The sequence below is a fragment of the Brachycentrus maculatus genome, unplaced genomic scaffold (assembly GCF_059751285.1).
Source record: "Brachycentrus maculatus isolate JH-2025_06_01 unplaced genomic scaffold, ASM5975128v1 h1tg000386l, whole genome shotgun sequence".
In the NCBI taxonomy this organism is placed as follows: domain Eukaryota; kingdom Metazoa; phylum Arthropoda; class Insecta; order Trichoptera; family Brachycentridae; genus Brachycentrus; species Brachycentrus maculatus.
The window spans coordinates 1,357,363-1,380,507 of NW_028281135.1; the positions used below are offsets into that span (position 1 = coordinate 1,357,363).

General features: G+C 37.5%; 1 protein-coding gene across 3 annotated transcripts in view; it reads right to left on the minus strand.

Moving 5' to 3' along the window:
* The window catches only part of jbug (filamin-type immunoglobulin domains fbug), a 152,352-nt gene that overhangs the window by 89,106 nt on the left and 40,101 nt on the right, over positions 1-23,145 (minus strand). For all 3 annotated transcript variants that reach the window (XM_088270460.1, XM_088270459.1, XM_088270461.1), the window contains 14 exons: positions 21,610-21,751; positions 19,961-20,124; positions 17,279-17,454; positions 16,576-16,688; positions 15,261-15,424; positions 13,376-13,618; positions 12,451-12,574; positions 11,068-11,404; positions 10,146-10,219; positions 9,458-9,578; positions 8,722-8,932; positions 7,814-7,947; positions 6,842-6,945; positions 5,195-5,362 (listed from right to left, as the gene is read on the minus strand). In XM_088270460.1, coding sequence (XP_088126586.1) covers positions 5,195-5,362; positions 6,842-6,945; positions 7,814-7,947; positions 8,722-8,932; positions 9,458-9,578; positions 10,146-10,219; positions 11,068-11,404; positions 12,451-12,574; positions 13,376-13,618; positions 15,261-15,424; positions 16,576-16,688; positions 17,279-17,454; positions 19,961-20,124; positions 21,610-21,751 — 2,275 coding nt within the window. The remainder of the gene's footprint in view (positions 1-5,194; positions 5,363-6,841; positions 6,946-7,813; positions 7,948-8,721; positions 8,933-9,457; positions 9,579-10,145; positions 10,220-11,067; positions 11,405-12,450; positions 12,575-13,375; positions 13,619-15,260; positions 15,425-16,575; positions 16,689-17,278; positions 17,455-19,960; positions 20,125-21,609; positions 21,752-23,145) is intronic.

The following is a 23,145-nucleotide window of genomic DNA, read 5'->3' on the forward strand; positions in this document are numbered from 1 at the left end:
CCGACATCATCAGACTGGTGGGAGGCTATACAAATTGTTGTTATAAATAAAACAAGGCAGGAGTTGATAACCATGATTTGATATAATTTTATTAAGAAATTAATTTAATTTGAGTGAATTTAAGTATTGTATGATATTAAAAATATTTTTTATAAAATATTTTTAATATCATACAATACTTAAATTCACTCAAATTAAATTAATTTCTCAATAAAATTATATCAAATCATGGTTATCAACTCCTGCCTTGTTTTATATATAACATAACAATTTGTATAGCCTCCCACCGGTCTGATGATGTCGGTAACGATGAAACCCGGTCGCTGGTCAAATAAAAATAAAGTGGAAAAGCTAAAAATATTGGTTTTAATCTAATAACATATTAAAAATGCAATTCCATCACGAAGTGTCAGTGGATAATATAAATCTATTGCAATGTGTTTTGTTTAAATGGACAATGAAATAATTACGTTATCTTCCTGCGTCACTTTTAAAACCTGGAAGTTGCGTCACAATACAATGTCTTAATTTAATTTAATTTCCCTGCAATTGGTTCCAGGTATTGTTGATTCAATTTCTTGACCTGAACGTTGCATTTTTGTATTGAGGTCATGTAAATTAAACTGAGTGAACTCCGTGAACTTGATATAATATTATGATAATAATAAAACCCTTATCCGCAACCCAATGGTGCATAGGGCACTGCTTCATATGAACACAGTGTTATCTTGATCGTTTACACACGAAGGAAAGGTGATCAGCCATCCGCTTCAGGTACCAGTCCAGGGTAATATTGAATAAATATTACAGTGAAAAAATCACTTATATTTATTTGACCCCCCTGGGAATCGAACCCGGGACCTCCAGAACGGTAGCCGAGCGTGCTGACCATTACACTACAGAGATATATGATATAATATAATAACTCATTATCTAACCATTCCGCCGCTTCCCTTAGGAAGAGGCTGAGATAATAGAACGCCACACTAATCTGTGTTTGCGAACAATCTTCACCTCTTCCACGTTCATTCATGTCCTCATACGTGCCAGCCGATTATTTTTATTATTCGGTTGGGAAAAATATAAAACGATTATTATTGTCTTTATTCATAGAAGTTCGTTGAAGTTACAAACTTTCTATCATCTTCTGCACATTATTGTCTATTGCCGTTTGAAAAATTTAAAATGTCACATTTTTACGAGATTTTAAAGGTCCCATGTCCCATACATGTCCCATTTCTGTAAAAGTTCAGTGATTTTATGAACTTTCTACCCTGTTATGCACATTATTGTATATTGCCATTTGAAAAAAGGTAAAAAGTCACATTTTTACGAGATTTAAAAGGTTTTAAATGACCCATTTATGTAGAAGTTCATTGATTTTATGAACTTCTACATTCTACGGCTAATTATTGTCCATTGCCATTTTAAAAAGTCACGATTTTACGAGATTTAAAAGGTTTTAAATGACCCATTTCTGTAAAAGTTCATTGATTTTATGAACTTTCTACCCTGTTATGCAGATTATTGTGTATTGACATTTGAAAAAAGGTAAAAAGCCACGTTTTACAAGATTTTTAAGGTTTCTGTACCCATTTCTGTAAAAGTTCAGTGATTTTATGAACTCTCTACCCTGTTATGCACATTATTGTGTATTGCCATTTGAAAAGGGGTAAAAAGCCACGTTTTTACGATATTTTAACGGTTTTATATGACCCTCCTGTGTGACTTCACTCGGGTTTCCGCAATTTAAGCATCGTGAGTGGACCAGGCGGCCATACCGTTCTCGTTTCGCCTCTCGTCGAGTGGCGGTTCGCCTGGAAAGGCCTGCCATGGCCGCGGGCTATTGAGAATTATCGAATGGAAAGCGAAAGTCGACGTATTCGTCCCAGTTAAAGTTCATACAACTATCAAGTCTCGTGGATATACCCCAGGAAGCGTTAACTGACCACTAATTACCGATACACCTAAATACCTGGTAGGCCATTAAAGCTCTTATAACATTCTTACGGAAATCGCTCCACAACTCGCGTGTGAATGTACATTTTACAACATTTTGAGTGTGTCCAAATACGTGTTCACAAATCTGGATTATCTCCAATTAATTGAATTATTATATTATTTCGAGAAATAAAAGTACTTTGTGTTCTGATCCACTCACATTTTTATTAACCAACTAGTTTCGGCAACAACCTGTTGCCCTCTTCAGGGTTTCATTTATTACTAAATGAAACCCTGAAGAGGTAATAAATGAAACCCTGAAGAGGGCAACAGGTTGTTGCCGAAACTAGTTGGTTAATAAAAATGTGAGTGGATCAGAACACAAAGTATTTTTATTTCTCGAAATAATATATCAATATGATCCACAAAGTTAATGCTTTCAATATTCAAAACATAATTGAATTATTTTTCATCGTTAAAAAAAGGTTCTTTCATCTCACCGATAGATGTCTCTAGTGGAATTCTAGTGATTCAAGTACAATGTTTCGATATTGGAACATAGATAACTTCAAAGAATTTGAGTAGTGTGGTTGTCAATCATGGGTACAATTGGTGAATGTTACACTGTGGAGAAATATGATGATTTAAATATACACTTTTATAAGACCACTTTTGAGTTTATTAATGGAGACGAGACTAATTTCTCGATCTATAGATATTCTCATCAATATGTGAATATACAAACAATGTTTGCATTTTCACTTGTTAATGAGAACATCTGTAGTTCTCTAAACTAGTCGTGTTTAATAATAAAAACCCTTATTCGCACCCCAATGGTGCATAGGGCACTGTGTCATATAAACGCAGTGTTATCTTGATCGTTTACACATGAAGGAAAGGTGATCAGCCCTCCGCTTCAGGTACCAGTCCATGGTAATATTGAATAAATAAAGTCGTGTTTACACTAATAAATTCAAAAGTGGTATTTTTCAATTGTTTTTTTTTTATTATATTAAAATAATATACTCGTACAATATAATATACAAAAATATTAGGCTGATAGGTCTCAGCTAGGACACATTATTGTAAATTTTAAATAGTAAATACATATCTGTATGGTATGATGAAATAAATACAAGAGAATTGATTGTCCTACACCCACCAGAGACCCGGGTGACCTCTCAGTGGACTGTACCGTTTAAGACACACTTTCCATTAGCAGCTGGACTTGTGTGATTCACCCACATTAATGGATCTTCCTAACTGTACTCATATCCCACCCAGTGATAAAGGTTCACAATGCCATTTTAATACTCATTTCCAGTCAGCGACAAAGATTCACAATGCAATTTTTGTACTCATACCAGTCAGTAATGAAAGGTTCACAAGGCTTTCTTTGTACTCATATACCAGTGGGTGATAAAGTTCACAATGCAATTTTTGTACTCATACTATATAAAAATAAAACCCTTATCCGCACCCCAATGGTGCATAGGGCACTGCGTCATATAAACGCAGTGTTATCTTGATCGTTTACACATGAAGGAAAGGTGATCAGCCCTCCGCTTCAGGTACCAGTCCAGGGTAATATTGAATAAATATGACAGTGAAAAAATCACTAATATTTATTTTACCCCCCTTGGGAATCGAACCCGGGACCTCCAGAACGGTAGCCGAGCGTGCTGACCATTACACTACGGGGAGGCGGACTCATACTAGTCAGTAAAAAAAAGGTTCACAATGCCATTTCTGTACTCATATCCCAGTGAGTGACAAACGTTCAAAATGCCATATTTGTACTTATACCAGTCAGTAAAAAAAGGTTCACAATGCCATTTTTGTACTTATACCAGTCAATAAAAAAAGCTTCACAATGCCTTTCTGCATTGCATTTTTCAGTAAAAATAGGTTCACAATGCCCTGTGAGTGAGAAATATTCACAATGCCATTTTTGTACTTATACCAGTCAGTAAAAAAAGGTTCACAATGCCCTGTGAGTGAGAAATATTCACAATGCCATTTTTGACCTTATACCAGTCAGTAAAAAAAGGTTCACAATGCCCTGTGAGTGAGAAATATTCACAATGCCATTTTTGTACCACCAGTCAGTAAAAAAAGGTTCACAATGCCATTTCTGTACTCATATCATAACAATGAATTGGTACAAAATATTATAGACGTAATTATAAATTGAATATGCTTAAATTGTTATATTTTATTTGAAAAGTGAATAAACTTTGAAATAAACATTTAAAAAAACCTGATCTTTTTTTAAACCCTTTTTATAAAAAAATACTAGGATCAAGAGGTTAACGAATGACAAAAGTTCACAATGCAATTGTTATACTCATATAATAATCTACTACTACTACTACTACTACCATCACGCCGTTTCCCCGCAGGGGTAGGCAGAAGGATGGAACGCCACACTCTTCTGTCCTGACATACACTCCTCGCCTCCTTCACATCCATACATCTAGTCATACATGCCCTCCGATTACGCAGACTTTTGACACTGCCAGATTTTAGGTTCTGATTGATCTGATTGTGCCAAGTCTTTTTCGGTCGTCCACGTTCTGTTTTCCCTCTCACATTCGCCACATATATTTCCTTAGTCATTCTCTCGTTATCCATTCGCTCCGCATGTCCATACCACCGCAAAGAACTCTTCCTAATCTTTTCAATTATTCCTCGTTCAGCCTTACATTCCTTTCTTATATTGTCGTTTTTAATTCTGGATTACAATGATTTTCCACACATTCGTCTGAGGGAGCGCATTTCAACAGCGTTCACTCTGCTTTCATCCTTCCTTTGCCAGTTCCATGTTTCGCTTCCATACATTAGTGTCGGTACTAGCACGCCGTTGTGAACCGCTAGCTTGGCTTCCATGGACATATTCTTATTCCGAATCACTCTGTTCAAAGCACTATTTATTCTATTCCCTGCATTCACTCTTCTCTCTATATCCTTATCCACTTCGGCTGTTATAATAATCTTATATACCTAAAAATGTAATTCTATTCCCTGTCCTTTCCTTTTCTTCTTTTCCTATCACTGCCATCTCATTTACTCTTCATCCCATCCTTGTCTCATGTCTCTTCTTATATATAGACTTTTCTTATGCATAGTTGTGAAGAACTGTAATTTGTACTCAAGATTTGTTTTTGTAATTTGATTTATCACATATTGTAACTGTTGTTCTTCCTTCCAATAAAATAAAATAAAATAAAGTAATAATAAAAATATAGCTCACCAGGTACAGTCTCTTCGTTGAAGGTGATCTGTATGGTGTGCGTGGCGGGGCGGTGCGGCGTGAAGGAGGCCAGGAACCTCTGCCCGCCGAGAGCCCTCACGGCCGAGGTCACCCGACCCCCGTTCACCAGGATCTCCAAGTTGCCGGAGCCAGCGCGGGATCCATCAACTGGGACAAACAACATTTTCAAGCCCATTTTGATTTGCGGTGTGGAAGTGTGTTATTGGTGATTTGTGTGTCCTTTGGCTGGGAGGAGTTCTCTGGCAATTTGTAAGTACCTACTTAAAAAAAAATTGACACTGGCTGTAGGTTACACAGCTTTATTTCAAAGTACCTACTCAAGGTTTCAATGACCAAACTTGGTACATGTTTGACATTCTTTGAAATGTTTCTGTGTTTTTTGATCTCGTGGTTTTATTTATGTTTTCATAAAGCTGATTGATAGTGTGTCATTTAGCTGGGAGACGTTTTCTTGTGATTTGTCAGTACTTTTCTTGTTATATTATTGTTTTCTTATGATTTGTGAGTCCTTCTCCTATTGGGAGTAAGTTATAGGGCTTTATTGCAAAAATTTTGTCCGCCTCCGTAGTGTAATGGTCAGCACGCTCAGCTACCGTTCTACAGGTCCCGGGTTCGATTCCCAAGGGGGGTAAAATAAATATAAGTGATTTTTTCACTGTAATATTTATTCAATATTACCATGGACTGGTACCTGAAGCGGAGGGCCGATCACCTTTCCTTCATGTGTAAAACGATCAAGATAACACTGCGTTTATATGACACAGTGCCCCATGCACCATTGGGGTGCGGATAAGGGTTTTATTATTATTGCAAAATACTTCATTAACCTGTTAACCGGGCGGTCCGCTGTCCAATTACGCAACTTGTAACGGGCGCGAATACTGATTAACTCCGTGTCTTAAATTCACGTCGAGATATGTATGGATGACTAATACCTTTGCTGTCGGAAAAATATACATACCGCCCATTCCAGGGCGCAACATATATTTCAAGGACGTATTCATATGTCCTACCCATACCCGATTTGTTTAAGTTTGACGTATTTATGCGTCCCGCCCGGTTAAAAGGTTAACCAAACATGGTACATGTTTGACATTGTTTAGTACGTTTCTACGTTCTTGGACTTGTTGTTCCATGAGTCCATCGTGCAGTGTGTTATTGGTGATTTGTGTGTCGTCTGAATGGGTTTATGAGTACTTTTCTCAAAGATATTGCGAGTTGGTTATAAAACTTCATTTCAAACTTCTAAAAGTCTCATAGACCAAACGTGGTACATATATCGCTCACTCCTTTCAAGAACGTCATAAATCAAAAATCGTCAATTTTCAGTTGTGCATGTTTTCGGAATGCCCAGAAAATGTACTATATCCCAGCAAAGGAGGCAAATTTTTAACTTAATATTTACCCGCTACAGGGCAAAAGTGTTGTTTTTGCATTTTGAAGAAAAGGTATTGTTTAATTATTTTTTAAATATTCTAAATATTTTTCAAATGGAGAAAAAACCTTCAGGTTTTACCTAAAAAGATCTGTTGTACAGTAAAAAGTTCAAGAAGTGGCTTGATATTTATTTTTAATACATTGTATGATAAAACATTTTAAAACAATTTGAATGCATAGTTAACTTACTTTCAAATTCGACTGGTTCCCCTACGACTCCGTTAGGAATGTTCTTCACGATAACTGACTTGGCACCTCCTTTCTCCTGGGGAGAGGGTGAAGTCATCTGATTCCTGTCAGCACAATATTAATTAAATGAATTAGTAAGCTTGAAAAATTGGACTACAAGACTCCCCAGTATGCAGATTTTGTATGGAGGATAATGAAACACCAATCCACATTCCCTATAATTGTGACACACTCGCTCGCAAACAAAGTCACATCTTTGGAGGGCCACTACTGGACTCGAGAGGGTGAAGCTCTTACCACCAAGACAGGTCATGTGCTACATGACTCATGTAGGTCTTGAGAGTGAGCTGTGATGCAGAGGGAGGTCACAATAGACCTAAATATTATTTTTTGACATCTCATCAAAGACGAAGAAGAATATGGAAGTCTAGGCATTTACGGGGCTGACGACCGTCTTAGGCTGGTTTAAGTGATCACTTTACACACGTGTAACATTCACCAATTGTACCCATTATTGACAACCACACTACTCAAATTCTTGAAAGTTCTATATATATATATGAACCAGTTTAGAAACCTAGTTCTTGAATCACTAGAACTTCACTAGAGATATCTATTGGTGATATGAAAATAAGCTTTTTATTGAGCAGAAACTCTTAAATGACGGTCTACTATGACGGTCGTCAGCCCCGTAAATACCCAGACTTCCATATTCTTCTTCATCTTTGATGAGATGTCAAAAAATAATATGCAAAATAACTCCCATAATTGGAGATAATCCAGATTTGTGAACAAGTATTTGGACACACTCAAAATGTTGGCCTAAATACATCACAAAGATCCACAAAGTTAGTGCTTTAAATATTCTAAATTAGTGTAAAACAACCTTTGCTTATTTAATCATGACGCGAGCCACTGAGCAAGGCAAATAAGACAGAGAAAGAAATATAAGTAATGCTCTCATTTGCTTACCTAAATCTAGTGTGAGTAGCATCCGTCTCACTCAGTCCAGCGGCCCCCTCAGAGAGAGGGGGCCTATTTGATAAAAAAGACTGCTGAGCTGATGATGTCAGAAGGTGGCTCCTCGATTCGCTGACGTTCTTCATCTGAAACATTCAAAATCCGTTTGGTCAAGAAATACCTTACAGCAATAATAATTGACCTATTCACATATCTTGTGTATTAAAAGCTTTGCTAATTTTGTGATATGGTAATATAACCCTCTTCTTATCATTCGTCGTGCATTCTGTGTAATACCACTTTAAAAATCATTACTTTGTGACAATTCCGAATGATTATTCTGAAACCGGAAGTCACAAAGTGGTATTACACAGAATGATGAATGATAAGAAGAGCGTTATTCACATTTTTTATATTGTATTTTTTGCATTGCATTCACAAACATATTATAGGTAATATTGATCAGGACAGATGTTAGATTGACAGGGCATACGACTTGTCAAAGAGTAGTTGATTGATCACTTTACACACGTGCAACATTCACCAATGCTACCCATGATAAACAACCACATCATTCAAATTTTTGGAACTCCTAGATATATAAGATGAGAAAGAGTCTTTGTTTAATAAAAGCTTTCCTCGATCCAACAAAGATGGCTGTTGTGAACTCACATGTACTATGTCATGAGATTTATCAAAATATCTAGGAGCTCCATAAACTTGAGTAGTGTGATTTTCAATCGTGGGTAAATTGATGAGTATTGCATGTGTGTAAAGTGATAATTTAACCAGCCTTTGAAAAGTCCTGTAAAATACAATTTGTCTTGGATTTGAGCTTTGATCTTTCCCTTTTCCCCTTTCCCGTCCCTCTTCTAAGTATTTATATTAAATTAAAAGAAGAAAAGTATATAATTTCTTACATAATGATCTTCTTCCTCTCCTGCGAGTTCATCCAGGCGCCGGTTGAAGGTGTCCCTGCTGGTGTCGGCGAAGCGACTGTAGTGGGTGCTTCTGTTGATCTGCGTGTTCCTGAGGGTCTCTGCATCTTGTCTTCCGGGGGATATTTCCGCCCGGCTGTGGTCTAGACCCGTGCTTAGGGTAGCTTCCGTCAAGTTAGCAAGAGATTCCAGGCTGGGAAGAGGCAAGATGATATTTAGCAACAATTATACAACACTTGATTCCACCCTGTATAGACATCGTTTCAAGCATAGCATACCTCAGATGTCAATAATAGAAAAAGAAAATAAAAAAAACTTAATGTATGGAAATGAAGCATGTAGTTGGCAAAAGAAGGACGAAATTAGACTGAATGCAGTCCTCAGTGCGGCAAAACCATGTATGGTAGATGTTGGAATGGTGATATAAGGAGAGAATGGAAGGCTTAGATAAGCACTATCCATCAAATTAAGAAAGGAGTGTTGAGATGGTTTGGACATGTGGAAAGAAAGAACAAAGAAAGAACAGTAAAATAAATTTATGTCGAAAATAAGAGAGGAGAAAGACTGAAGAAAGACTGACATGATTAGTATTTCAAATACTTGGGATTGGTCAGGTTATGAGTTGATGCAGGGATGTATGAAAAGATGCATGAATGTGGAAGAAGCAAAGAATGTTTACAAAGACAGATAGATTTCGATAGTTTTTTTTAATGTTTACCTGTTTGCACTCATGAGATGTCGCGTCTTGGCTATGGCATCCCAAGAATCCCTCCTGGCTGGGCTTCGACCAGCAGACACCCTCATGTTGGAGCTGTGATCAACTCCGGATTGGGTCTCCGCTAAAAAAAAAAAGCAAATAATGTAACCGTTTTTTGAAATTATTGATATCTCAGCATGGAAGAAGTTGGGCACTTACAGGGCTAACGAACTAGCATTGGCTGGTTTAAGTGATCATTTTATACACTGTGTAACATTCACCGTATACGCATGATTGACAACCACATTACTCAAATTTTGGAACTCAGATGTGAAAGAATGTTTCAATTAAAGGATATATACAAGTTCCAATAATTCGAGTGGTGTGATCTATCACGGGTAGTCACATGTAGTCAATCATGGGTAAAATTGTGAATGTTACACTGAAATTTATAAAAAAAAATACCACGCCACTTCTCCTCAGGAGTAGGCAGAGAGAATAGAATGCCACACCACTCTGCAAGCAATCCTTTTCTTCACCACACCCAAGTATTTAAAATACTTTAAAGAAAAATCAGGTTGTATCCAAATTCTGAATATATAACTAGACGTGTGGGTACAGCGATAGCTAGGAGTATATATCACGACAGAAAATTGTGGCATTCCATCCTCTCTGCCTACCCCTGTTAGTAGTAGTATGAATGACTTACTAGTAGAATTGTAAGAGTATCCACCGCTGGGACTTGACCTGCCAATTTTGGTCCCGTAAACCGGGCTGCTAGTTCTGAAACAGAGAAAACAAAGATACAACTACAGCATGGCACTATACCGAACCAGTATTAATTTTAACATCATAATGATCTCTGGTACCATCTTCAAGACAGCATACAAATGGTGGGCTGCATTAAGAAGATTAATTAAGAAAAAGTGAAAGGTTCATATCTCTCACTTCTTTCGACAACTTCACATATCAAAAATTGTCAATTTTCAGTTGTGCATGTTTTCGGAATGCTCAGAAAATGTACTATATCCCAACAAAAGCGGCATATTTTTAACATAATATTTACCCGCTACAGCGCAGAAAGTGTTGTTTTTGCATTTTGAAGAAAAGGTATTGTTTAATTATTTTTTAAATATACTAAACATTTTTTTAAATGGAGAAAAAGCATTCAGGTTTTATCTAAAGAGATGTGTTGCACAGTAAAAAGTTCAATAAGTGGCTTGATGTTTATTTTTTATGCATTTCATTATATTTTTAAACTTTAAAAATGATCTCCTGAAAAATCAAGTTTTTTTATACATGACGTTGTTGAAAGGAGTGAGCGATATGAGAAAGACAAGAAAAATTTAAAGTATCCAAGATGTGTATGGTGGGAGTCATATTGACCTGTGTATGGGGTTGGAAGTTCTCAAGATAAATGAAAGACTTCAAAGGAAAAATGAAAGGTAAAAGACAAGAGAATTTAGAAGTCTCCTAGATGTTGATGGTGGAAATCATACTGACCTGTTTAAAGGGCTAGTGGTTCTTAAGATTATTGGAAGACTTCAAAGGAAAGGTGAAGGGATCATATCAGATAAAGGACAAGAAAAATTAGGATTCTCCAAGATGTTCATGGTGGGAGTCATACTGACCTGTTTATAGGGCTAGCAGTTCTTCCAATTGGACTGGTAGTTCTATGAAGATCCTTGTCTCCCAAAAATCGACTACTAATTGGACTTGCGGTGAGGTTCCGAGGGCTTTCGGAGCGATACTTCGACGTCGTGTTGATATCCTGAGACTTGGTGACTCTCGTCACAAAGCTGGAATCGGTCACGTCGTAGCTCGAAGACTTCACATCGTAGCTGTCATTGAATGACGATTTGTACATGTTGGACTCGTCTAATCGCGTGGAGTCGCGGGAGATTTTGGACTTGTTGAAATCTTGGAGACTAGAACCGTTCAGTGGACTGCTTTCACGATATCTCCCAGCTGGAAATAAAGAAATGTAACTAATTAACTAAGTAACGATCTCGCCGCTTCACCGCAGGGGTAGGCAGAGAGAATAGAATGACACACTACTCTGTCTTTGCAAATAATCTTCGCCTCTTCCACATCCAAGCATCTCTTATGTATATCTTCTGTTTATTTTGACTTCTGACTTAAACACAGTAAAGTATTTTAAATAAGCCAAGTTTTCCTTAGTCAATATTTCCATTTCCAATTACATTCACCTCATATATTAGTTTTACCGAACACCTAACTAATTCGTTCCATGTGTCCAAATCATCTCAACACACCTTTCTGAATTTGATCAATATTCCCTCATGCAATCATCCATGTATAGAATAAACAGTTACGGTGACATTACACATCCCTGTTCAACATCTTTAGAGATGTCAAACCAAGATGAAAATGAGCTACTTATCCTAATGAATGCAGTACTATCCTTGTACAGGACTGCAATGCTTTGATAACTGGTTACTTCATACTCAGATAATACCTTTTTTTTATTCAGATAATACCTTCTTCGTTCTATCAACTCGGTCATACGCTTTCTGCAAATCCACAAATGCGCAGAAAAGCTTTTGGTTTTTGCCCAAAAACTTTTCCTGTGAACTTGTCATGTTGTGAAAAGCAAAAATTTGATCCGTACATCCTCTCCCATTCATAAATCCACTCTAGACATCCCACACTTTATCCTATGTTACGGTTCTCACTCTTTTGAATCCATACATCTTTTTTTTTAAACCCTTATCCGCACCCAATGGTGCATAGGGCACTGCGTCATATAAACGCAGTGTTATCTTGATCGTTTACACATGAAGGAAAGGTGATCAGCCTTCCTCTTCAGGTACCAGTCCAGGGTAATATTGAATAAATATCACAGTGAATAATCACTTATATTTATTTTACCCCCCTTGGGAATCGAACCCGGGACCTCCAGAACGGTAGCCGAGCGTGCTGACCATTACACTACGGAGGCGGACATCCATACATCCACCATATATTAATTTTAAAACGGGATGATAACTTACCAGGACTGCTGACTCTTACGGGACTCTCTCTGGTTTTGGTGGTGGAGCTTTTACTCTTGTGGGATCCGACTCTCATCATGAATGGTGACCCTTTTACGTCATACCCATTATAGTAGACGTATATCTAAAAAGAAACATTTAAAAAATCAATTATTGACCAAAAAAAAGGTGGGATTCACATTCTTTGATTTTCAAGGCCATTGAGATACTGAAAGATTTCATCTGAGATACATAGAATGCCGTATATTTAGCACTTATTCAAACTTCAAACATAACCCAAACTTTAAAAAGTTTATTTTTTTTATTATTAAAGTGTTATCTTGATCGTACGCCGTACTTCAACTTAATTCAGTCTACTTTCATTCTCCTTTTGCCAACTCCATGCTTCACTTCTATACAATAGGGTTGGAACCAGTTTAGCTTTCGCTGAAAGGCATTTACGTACACCATTCAATCTTCTTTTATATCTTTATGAACCATCCATCCTTAGAAAACATGCTTCCACAATATAGGAAATAATCTACCTGTTCCAAAATTTCCCCACTTTCTGCTATTGTATTTTACACCTTGATCTATATAACATAATTTCTTTTTAAAACCATGCCTTATTTTATCTAAAAAAAAGACAAATATTTGTACTTTTATTATTTACAAAAATACTTAAATTTTATACTATTTCTGTGAGCCTAAGCGGCTCATTATGAGAAATAGGTATCAAATTGTGGTAAAGTGGGTTCGAACCCAGAAACTCTGATTCAAGAGTCCGTGACACTAACCACGGGACCACAACCCGACACACTTATGATTTGCTGCACATTCATTCATTTTCCTTGCACACACCTTTGACACCAGCTCCTGTAGGTCTTCTCAAAAGAAGCACAGCATCCTCAGCATACAAAAGGCAATCAATTTGATATAGAATTACCCTATGTTTCCCATTGTCCTTGGGCATGAAGGAGACTCTGTATGTGTGCGTGTCCAGCTTCTCGACAGCGCACATGATGCTGCGCTTGTCGTGCACGATGTCCACCGAGACCTCCCCCTTCTGCAGCGGCCCACAGCCAGAAGTGTCCAGCATGAAGTAGTGCGCCTTGTGGGCCACGGCCCCTTCCAGCCCAGATACAGACACTCCGGCGGGGTCGAACACGTCGCAGGTGAACGGACCACCCTGGAAAATTAATGAAGTGAGTGGTTTATATGAGAGACTAATCTAGAATGACGCTTGTCAGACTTTGAAGGTATACACAGGATTGCGGATATGTTGTTGTTGCCAATGTGTTAACAACATACCCACATTTTTTACATTATACGATACTTGTACTGGACAAGCTGCCTGCTTAATGGAATGGCCCTCAAAAGGGCTTTTGCTACATTTAGATGTATTAACCGTTAAAGTACTTGAGTCAATATATTTTGTCACTTCTATACTTTGTCAAAACCACGACACGCCAGTGTATTTTGGCGGTCGAGCTGGATGGTTGTGTCACAGCTCACGCGTTTCTTAAGTTCAGATTTGTTAATAATGTATAATGTAATAATATATATATCATAAATAAACATATTTAACTGGTTTTATAAACATTTTTGGTAAAAATCTATGGTTTTTGACCTTACAATGTCAAACATCACACGAAAATATTTGTTATACCTACTCAAAGAAGTGACAATGAAATTAGAATGTATACCAATCGGAGGATATGTATCGACAGTGAAAATTCGAGCCAATTTCACACAACCTTGAGATTGTTTTGTCCTCAAATTTCATTGTTTTTTAAACAATGAAAATTATACTTTCTGGCGTTTCTCAAATATGTGATTATAATCCAGGATTCAGTAACCACATACTAATAAAAGAGTTTCTGCTCAATAAAAAGCTTCTTTTCATCTTACCAATAGATGTCTCTAGTGAAGTTCTAGTGATTCAAGAACAATGTTTCAAAATTGGTTCATACAAATAAGAATGTTTGATACAAAATTAAGTTTCATTTGAGTATTTTGATATGTTTTCCACCAATACCAGAACAAAATACTACAATCAGTCAATATTTGAGTATACCAGAATTGATATATCAGTTCTCAGTACTCGAACGGCTAAAGATATTGTGGGTACATTGTTAGCCCGATGGCACTGATCACAGGCCCACACGTCCACTATCTTGTCAGAGGTTGCAATTGATTATTATATGAAATCACAAAAAGAATAAATATTCAAACTTACTTGGAAATCCCCGTTTATTTTGCCCAAAAGATTTATTCATTCAAACCCTTATCCGCACCCCACTGGTGCATAGGGCACTGCATCATACAAACGCAGTGTTATCTTGATCGTTAACACACGAAGGAAAGGTGATCAGCCCTCCGCTTCAGGTACCAGTCCAGGGTAATATAGAATAAATATTAGAGTGGAAAAATCACTTATATTTATTTGACCCCCCCTGGGAATCGAACCCGGGACCTCCAGAACGGTAGCCGAGCGTGCTGACCATTACACTACGGAGGCGGACAAGATTTATGGTTGCAATTGAACTTGAAATTTACAGATTTTTACTCTACACTGATATTCACAAAAAGATATTAATAAAATGTTTCAAAATTTTTGGTTACAACGAGACACAGGTGTAGGACGTATCGACAGTCACATTGCAGCTTCGGTGGCGAAACAGAGAACGTACTCTGCTCGCTCTGGTTTATAAGGACTTGGTGACGTCACACTGTATGTTCGTAAACGCGCGGGGCGTTCACAACAATATCTCTAATTTTCTTTTTGGCAGAAAAGCTACGTTCATGTTTAAAAGGAGATGGGTGCCCACCTGAATGTTCTTCCCCTGGTACGTGATGGAGATCTCCCAGGTGCCGGGCTCATCCGGCTGGAAGATGGCCGAGCTGGTCTCATCAACAGTCTGCAGCGGGCAACGAACGGCCCTTCCCGATGGGCTGTGAGCTGTCACCATGATGTCCTCTCGCCTGGGAGCTCCTACAAATTACAAAATACTTATGAAACGTCGCATACTTCACAATGCTAATGTAAAACAGCAGTAAATGGGGAAATTTTGGAACAGGTAGATAATTTCCTATGTTTGGAATGATTGTAACACTAGGATAAGAGAAATATGCAAGATTGAAGATGAAGATTGAGGCAAGAGCAGATACTTTCAGAACAAAATCTCGACTTCGAACCTCCGAGATGAAGACTCTCCCATCCATAACCGGAAACACATTGCGTGACCGAGTAACAAATACTGACATCCGGAGCATGTGTAAGACATAGGATATCGTGAGGTGGGGACGACAACGAATGCGATACTGGAAGGAACATATAAACAGAATGTCAGAAGACAGACTTCCACGTCTTGCCCTCCAAGGCAACCCTGGAGGACGCAGACCCCCAGGCAGACCTTCGAAAAGACGGAAAGACAGCTGGGAGTCAACATCCCAAGAGCAATATGTGGAGGCACAAACAGATCCCTGGGATCTACAAAAAGAAGAAAAGAAGAAGAAGAAGATGTCGTCAGGCGGGGAAGGCAACGAAGGAGAGCAAATGCTAAGAACAGGTGAATGGTGCCCTGAAATCAATTAAAGCAAATGAAATCTATCAGCGATCTATAATAAATCGCTCACTCCTTTCAAGAACGTCATAAATCAAAATACTTGATTTTTTAGGAGAACGTTTTTAAAGTAATAATATAATACTTATGTTTTAAAAATAGATAATAAACCACTTTTTAAAATTTTTACTGTGCAACAGATCTTTTTAGGTAAAACCTGAAGGTTTTTTCTCCTTTTGCAAAATATGAAGTTTATTTTAAAAAAAAATTAACAATACCTTTTCTTCAAAATGCAAAAACAACACTTTCTGCCCTGTAGCGTGTAAATATTAAGTTAAAAATATGCCTCTTTTGCTGGGATATGGTACATTTTTTGGGCATTCCGAAAACATGCACAACTGAAAATTGACAAATTTTGATTTATGACGTTCTTGAAACGAGTGAGCGAAATATGTTATATCAGATATCCTTAGAACTCTTGAGTGATGAATTGTGTTTACATGTTTGATCTTACACACATATAGTTTCATTAAACTCATAATTAAGTAACTCATAATTGAATAAGTCATAAAAAAATTACCTGTGGCATTGACTAGGACTTCGACGAGACTGCCGAGGGCGCAGGGGGCCATCCCGGGGGGCGCCACTGTGACCAGGCGAGGCAGGACGCGGAAGAAGAAACGATTGTCAACCCTATCCAAAAAAATAAAAGGAAATATTTATTTTGTTGCGCATTACGCGAGCGGAAGATGCCTGCATCACACATTAACTGACTCTCGATCAGCCCCGCATAAGATGTGTTAATGCGGATTTTTTATTTATTACATGTATGCTGAAATTGTGGAAAACGTTATTGAAAAAAAAAATCCAATTTTTTTTCAAACCTAATCCGCACCCTTTGGTGCATAGGGCACTGTATCATTTCAACACAATATTTTCTAGATCGTTAAACACATAAAGGAAGGGTGATCAGCCCTCTGCTTCAGGTACTAGTCCAAGGTAATATTGAATAAATATTAAAGTGAAAAAAATCACCTTATAGTTATTTGGTCCCCCCTGGGAATCGAACCCGGGACCTCCAGTACAGTAGCCGAGTATGCTGACAATCACACTACGGAGGTGGAGGTCCTTTTTATTACGGGTGTAAAAATTCAACAATATTCTTCACAAATATTGACCGATTTTAGTATTTTGTCTGGTATTGGTAAAGAACATTTCAAACTACTCAAATAAAACATTTTGTCATACTCGTAAAAATACTTTATAAAGTCAGAACTTATTACCTGATATCGTCTACATCGAGTACGATTTCGTGCATTCCCATCTTGTCTGGGATGAAGACCCCGTGACCTCGGTCCTGCAGCCTCACGGGGTGCATCTGCTCTGCCGGAGTGATGACGTAGGCCTTGATCTGCGAGAAGTCCAGCTCCTTGGAGAGCAGGTCGATGCGGAAGTTCATCTGGAAGGAACAGAGAATTATAGCTTCTTCTTCCATCCTCTATCTACATGAGATTGGCGGGGATTGATGGTGACTGGGAGTCGCGGACTAGAGACAGAGATGGATGGAGAAGCTGTGTTCACGAGTCATCTGCGCGGCTACTGGTACAATAGAAGTGACGAGGACACGGAGTGCGCAGCGTGTGCTCCAATTATTAAGTAAAAAATTGGCATGTTCAGCCACTCACAGATAGTATTATTTATATTTGAAGCACTAACTTTGCGATTTTCCATTTTATAATTGAAATGTAACATTGTTTTAAAATCACTATAAATATTTTATTATAACTTAATTATAATGTCCACGGGTTTCGAAGCTAATTTAATTTAATTAAACCATATCCGCTCCATAGGTGGAGCATATGGAGTCCACAAACTGTCTCCAGGCTGCCAGCTCCCTTGCATCCTCCCAAGTCAGATTCGCGTCCCGAAATTGTGACGAGAACTGCCGACGAATTGTCAGCAGTGGTCGTCCTGGGCGGCGCAAACCTGATGCCTTGTAAAAGAGACAAGCTTGATTAAGGCTCTCAGGAGGCATGCGGAGTATATAGCCAAGCCAACTGAATCGCCTTTTCTTGACGACAGTTGTGGCCAAGATTTGCTGCATCCTATGCCTTATCTTTTCATTCCTCACAAAGTCAAACCACCGCACGCCTAAAATTCTCCGCAGACACCTATTCTCAAAGCTTAGTACACGGCTGCTCTGGGCAAAAGCTTGTTCAAAGCTAACCGCTTCTTTATCAAGACTGATTAATACTAAAACACTATCTACTAAGCAGTATTCAAAATATTTTGACGGTTAGGGAAAGAAGCTTAGGTAGATCTCAAGTGGCTTTATTTTTTTGTGTTGATTGGCAGTCACAGTCAAAAGGGATCAAGGATGATGAGTGATTGGAAACATATTTAATAACGGACTTTTAGATAAATCATTTACTTGTGTATTTATTACTTGTAAATCATTATTCATTGCCTTTTTAATTTCTAATATTTCTAAGTAATCTAATTTTAGTCCTCTACTGCATGTGTGTAATATAATATATTTAGACCTTTATTTTTATCAAATGAGTGATTATTTTCTATCAAGTGATTGGCAAATTCAGAATATTTATTATTATTTAGGCATCTTGTATGCTCTTATTTATTAACTCATTGATAGCCCCACAAGTTGAAGACAACACACTATATCTTGAGGGCTCACTAGTGTTGTAGTTCCAACAGCTTCAGGTTTCAGAACTGGTGAGTTTTAGGCCAACACTCGATCACTGTTCTTCTCCACCCATTCTTCTCACCTGATCTCGCTCTGTCTGACTTCTTCCTATTCCCCAAACTCAAAAATCTTTGACCAGAAGAAGATTTGAGTCTGTTCCCGAGATTAAGGCAAGTGCGACGAAAGAGCTGAAGGACACCACAAAAGAAACATTTCATGACTGAAAGCATTCCCAAAAGTCGAACTAACTAAATAACCATCATGCCGCTTCCCCGTGTGGGTAGGCAGAGATAATAGAACGCTACACCAATCATAGTATATATCGCTCACTCCTTTCAAGAACGTCATAAATCAAAAATCGTCAATTTTTAGTTGTGCAAGTTTTTGGAATACCCAGAAAATGTACTATATCCCAGCAAAACCGGCATATTTTTAACTTAATATTTACCCGCTACAGGGCAGAAAGTGTTGTTTTTGCATTTTGAAGAAAAGGTATTGTTTAATTATTTTTTGAAATATACTAAATGTTTTTTCAAATGCAGAAAAAACCTTGAGGTTAGACCTAAAAAGATCTGTTGCACAGTAAAAAGTTCAATAAGTGGCTTGATATTTATTTTTAATACATTGTATTATATTTTTAAACTTTAAAAACGTTCTCCTGAAAAATCAAGTTTTTTGATTTATGACGTTCTTGAAAGGAGTGGGCGATATATCACCATGGATATGTACATACATACTAATATACCATGGATATGGATATATTAGTATGTAAATAAAATGGAAATAATTATATTTAACTAACTACATAACTAACCATTCCCTGCAGGGGTTGGCAGTGAGAAATGAAAGCAACACCAATCTGTCTTTGTTTTCCATATTCATGCATCTCCTCATACATACCCGTCTATTACTCCAACTCCTGACCTGACCTTAAAATACATGATCATGCTAAGTTTTCCTCAGTCATTCTGTGCTTCTATTGTCAAACACATTCACCTCATTTGTATTTGTTTTACTTTTCTTTCTTCACTTATTCGATCCACAGAACCACACGCCCAAACCATATTTCCCAACACACCTTTCTTAATTTTATTGATAGTGCTTATCTTAGTCTTGCATTCTTACCTTATACCACCATTGCAACATCTACCATACATGGTTTTGCCGCACTGTGAGATATTGCATTTCGACTGCGTTCAATCTACTTTCATCCTTCTTTTACCAACTCCAACAAAGTATAGTTTTAATATAATTTTCTTACCGGTTCATCGACGCGGCCACTGGTGGATGTGAGCGAGAGCTGCAGCATATCAGATAAGGGAGGTCGTGGCTTTACCCACTGGAAGTGTGCTGCATAAGCCATCACACCGAGGTGTTCCACTTCCCGGGAGCTCATGTCGCGAGCTGACAATATCGGCTCCACTCCTACGACACAAACAAATAAATATTATATATGAAGAAGAAAAGAAAAAAGAAAATTTATACAGACTCAATTAAAATAAAAACACTTGTATAAGACCACTTTTGAGTCTAGACTGGGATGCTCAGACTTCTATCCTTTTTTGTATAAAATTAAAGATGTTTCATTTCAAGTTCAAGACACCTATAAAAAGTAAGTTTAATTTAATTGTTTTTTTTTTTAAATTTTAATTAAAGGAATAACCAGCAAAGCCTCTTTTTTATTCTTGTCTGCAGGTAGTATAGTTAGGGAAGAGAAGGTGTATGTGAAAAATACATTACAAACACCCAGACCAATTGCAAATAAATATTTCTTGAATTCATTTTGCAATTGGCGGGAATCGAACCCACAATGCCAGCTTCGCAGTCGAGCGTCTACCCAACTATGCCACGGCGCCTGCCAGGTAATTTTTCAATTGCCCGAATTGTTCTTCAAGAGAACCTAGACTGATGAAGACCACCTGGAAGACCTCTAAAGCGATGGAGTGACAGCTGGCAGTCCACGTCACAAGAGATGGACAACGAAACAGACAGATTTTCTGATCTATAAGAAGGATCAAGAAGAAGAAGAAAGCAAGTTGTGCTATGGTTTTCTTAATGATAAATTACCCAAATATTTCACGGATAAAATAGATTTAAACAACCATTTTCATGAGCATAGTACTAGAAATAATGATAAAATAAAACTGCCATTTAAAAAAAAACAGAATCATAAAATTGTAAAATGTATAAGGGTTTGAAAATGTATGATGAGATGCCTGAATGTATGAAAAATGGAAAGAGTCTGAAAGAATTTAAAAAAAAGTGTTTTTACTGTAAGAAGATGTGAATAATATATATATATTTCGTAGTAGTACAGGAGAAAGTGACCCACTACCAAAACGTAAAATGCTCAGGAGGGCCATTTAAGTCACTTTTGCTTGGCGAGAAAATAAACACCAATGCAGTTAGTCATTTTTAACAAGTCAATATATTATACTTTCAAGTTTAAAATCCTTTGGGATTTTTTCAGAGAAATATTAAGCTAGTAAGATATCAAATTTGTCCGCCTCCGTAGTGTAATGGTCAGTACGCTCGGCTACCGTTCTGGAGGTCCCGGGTTCGATTCCCGAGGGGGGTAAAATAAATATAAGTGATTTTTTCACAGTAATATTTATTGAATATTACCCTGGACTGGTACCTGAAGCGGCGGGCTGATCACCTTTCCTTCATGTGTAAACGATCAAGATAACACTGCGTTTATATGACACAGTGCCCTATGCACCATTGGGGTGCGGATAAGGGTTTTATATTATATATAAGATATCAAATAGTCAATGATTACGTTTTTGTAGAACAATGCACTTGGTCACTTTCTCCTGTATGAGTACAATATATATGATGTAAATTAAGTGTAAAAAAAAGTTTGTATTAAACGTAGTAAAAGCTAACTAAAGAAAAAAAAATGGTTACCAAGTCGCCTTCCAGCCTCAATGGCCTGCTGATGGTTGTGCTCCCAGTACTGGGGGTCGGTTTTCAGCCTCTCCGGGATTGGAGCGGAGCCTCCCAGACCGCGGATGACTTCGCAGGTGACTCGACCGTCGTTCCAATCGCTCTGAAATTATAAGAAACAGTAATTTGTATTCTAGGGCACTGCATATAAACGCAGTGTTATCTGGATCATTAACACATGAAGGAAAGGTGATCAGCCCTCCGCTTCTGGTTGGTACCTAAGAGTAATATTGAATAAATTTTAGAGTGAAAAAATCACTTATATTTATTTGACCCCCCAAGGAATCGAACCCGGGACCTCCAGAATGGTAGCCGGGCGTGCTTACCATTACACTATGGAGGCGTACAAAAATTTGCATTACATGTCATTATTATTATGTATGATTATGATGCCGATTGCTTCTTACCCCGTACTCAGAGATTGAAGTCCCGAAAAGTAGGACCATAGACAACAACATATAGAGCCGCCAATAATTTAGCAATGACACCAACATTAAAATAACTCCATCGTTTCTGTGACGTCATTCATTGCCAACTTACGAAAATAACGTTTTTTCGAAGGCGAATTTTCCAAAAGAAAGTGATGAATGAAAATATTGATTATATCGGCTGTTGTAAACACAAAACGAGTCTAATACAATCCTTTATAGGTTGAGTATGTTAAATTATATATTCCTCCCGTCTGACAAAGATCCATTCTTGGTGATCTCATGTAAAGAATTATTTAAATGAGTATGAGTATATTTTGCAAGAATCATCTTTACTATTCAGTGCCTTATGTTCGATGTCGGATTTCGCTTCATCACCTGAAATATTGCGCAGTCATCGATTATAAACTGCAGTTTGCTGACTTGGATTCGACTGATTGCTTTTCAATAGGCGTCTAATCGACATTAAACAATTTTCATTTAGCATCGTCATGCTTTCATTATGGACTCAATATTTCGCTAAAAATAAACAACGATGACCAATAAATAAACGGAGAGCTTATTCTAAGCCAACACTCTCCTTATCATTCATCGTTCACTTTGTAAAATACCACTTTAAAAAACACTAATTCGTGACTACCGGTATCTACATTAACGAATAAGTCGTTATCATTCATCGTTTAACACTCTCCTTATCATTCATTGTTTTATTTGTAAAATACCACTTTAAAAAACACTAATTCGTGACTACCGGTATCTACATTAACGAATTAGTCGTTATCATTCATCGTTTAACACTCTCCTTATGATTCATCGTTAACTTTGTAAAATACCACTTTAAAAAACACTAATTCGTGACTACCGGTATCTACATTAACGAATTAGTCGTTATCATTCATCGTTTGACACTCCAGCATTATATATACATATATTATATATTTTGTCCGCCTCCGTAGTGTAATGGTCAGCACGGTCGGCTACCATTCTGGAGGTCCCGGGTTCGATTCCCAGGGGGGGTCAAATAAATATAAGTGATTTTTTTACTCTAATATTTATTCAATATTACCCT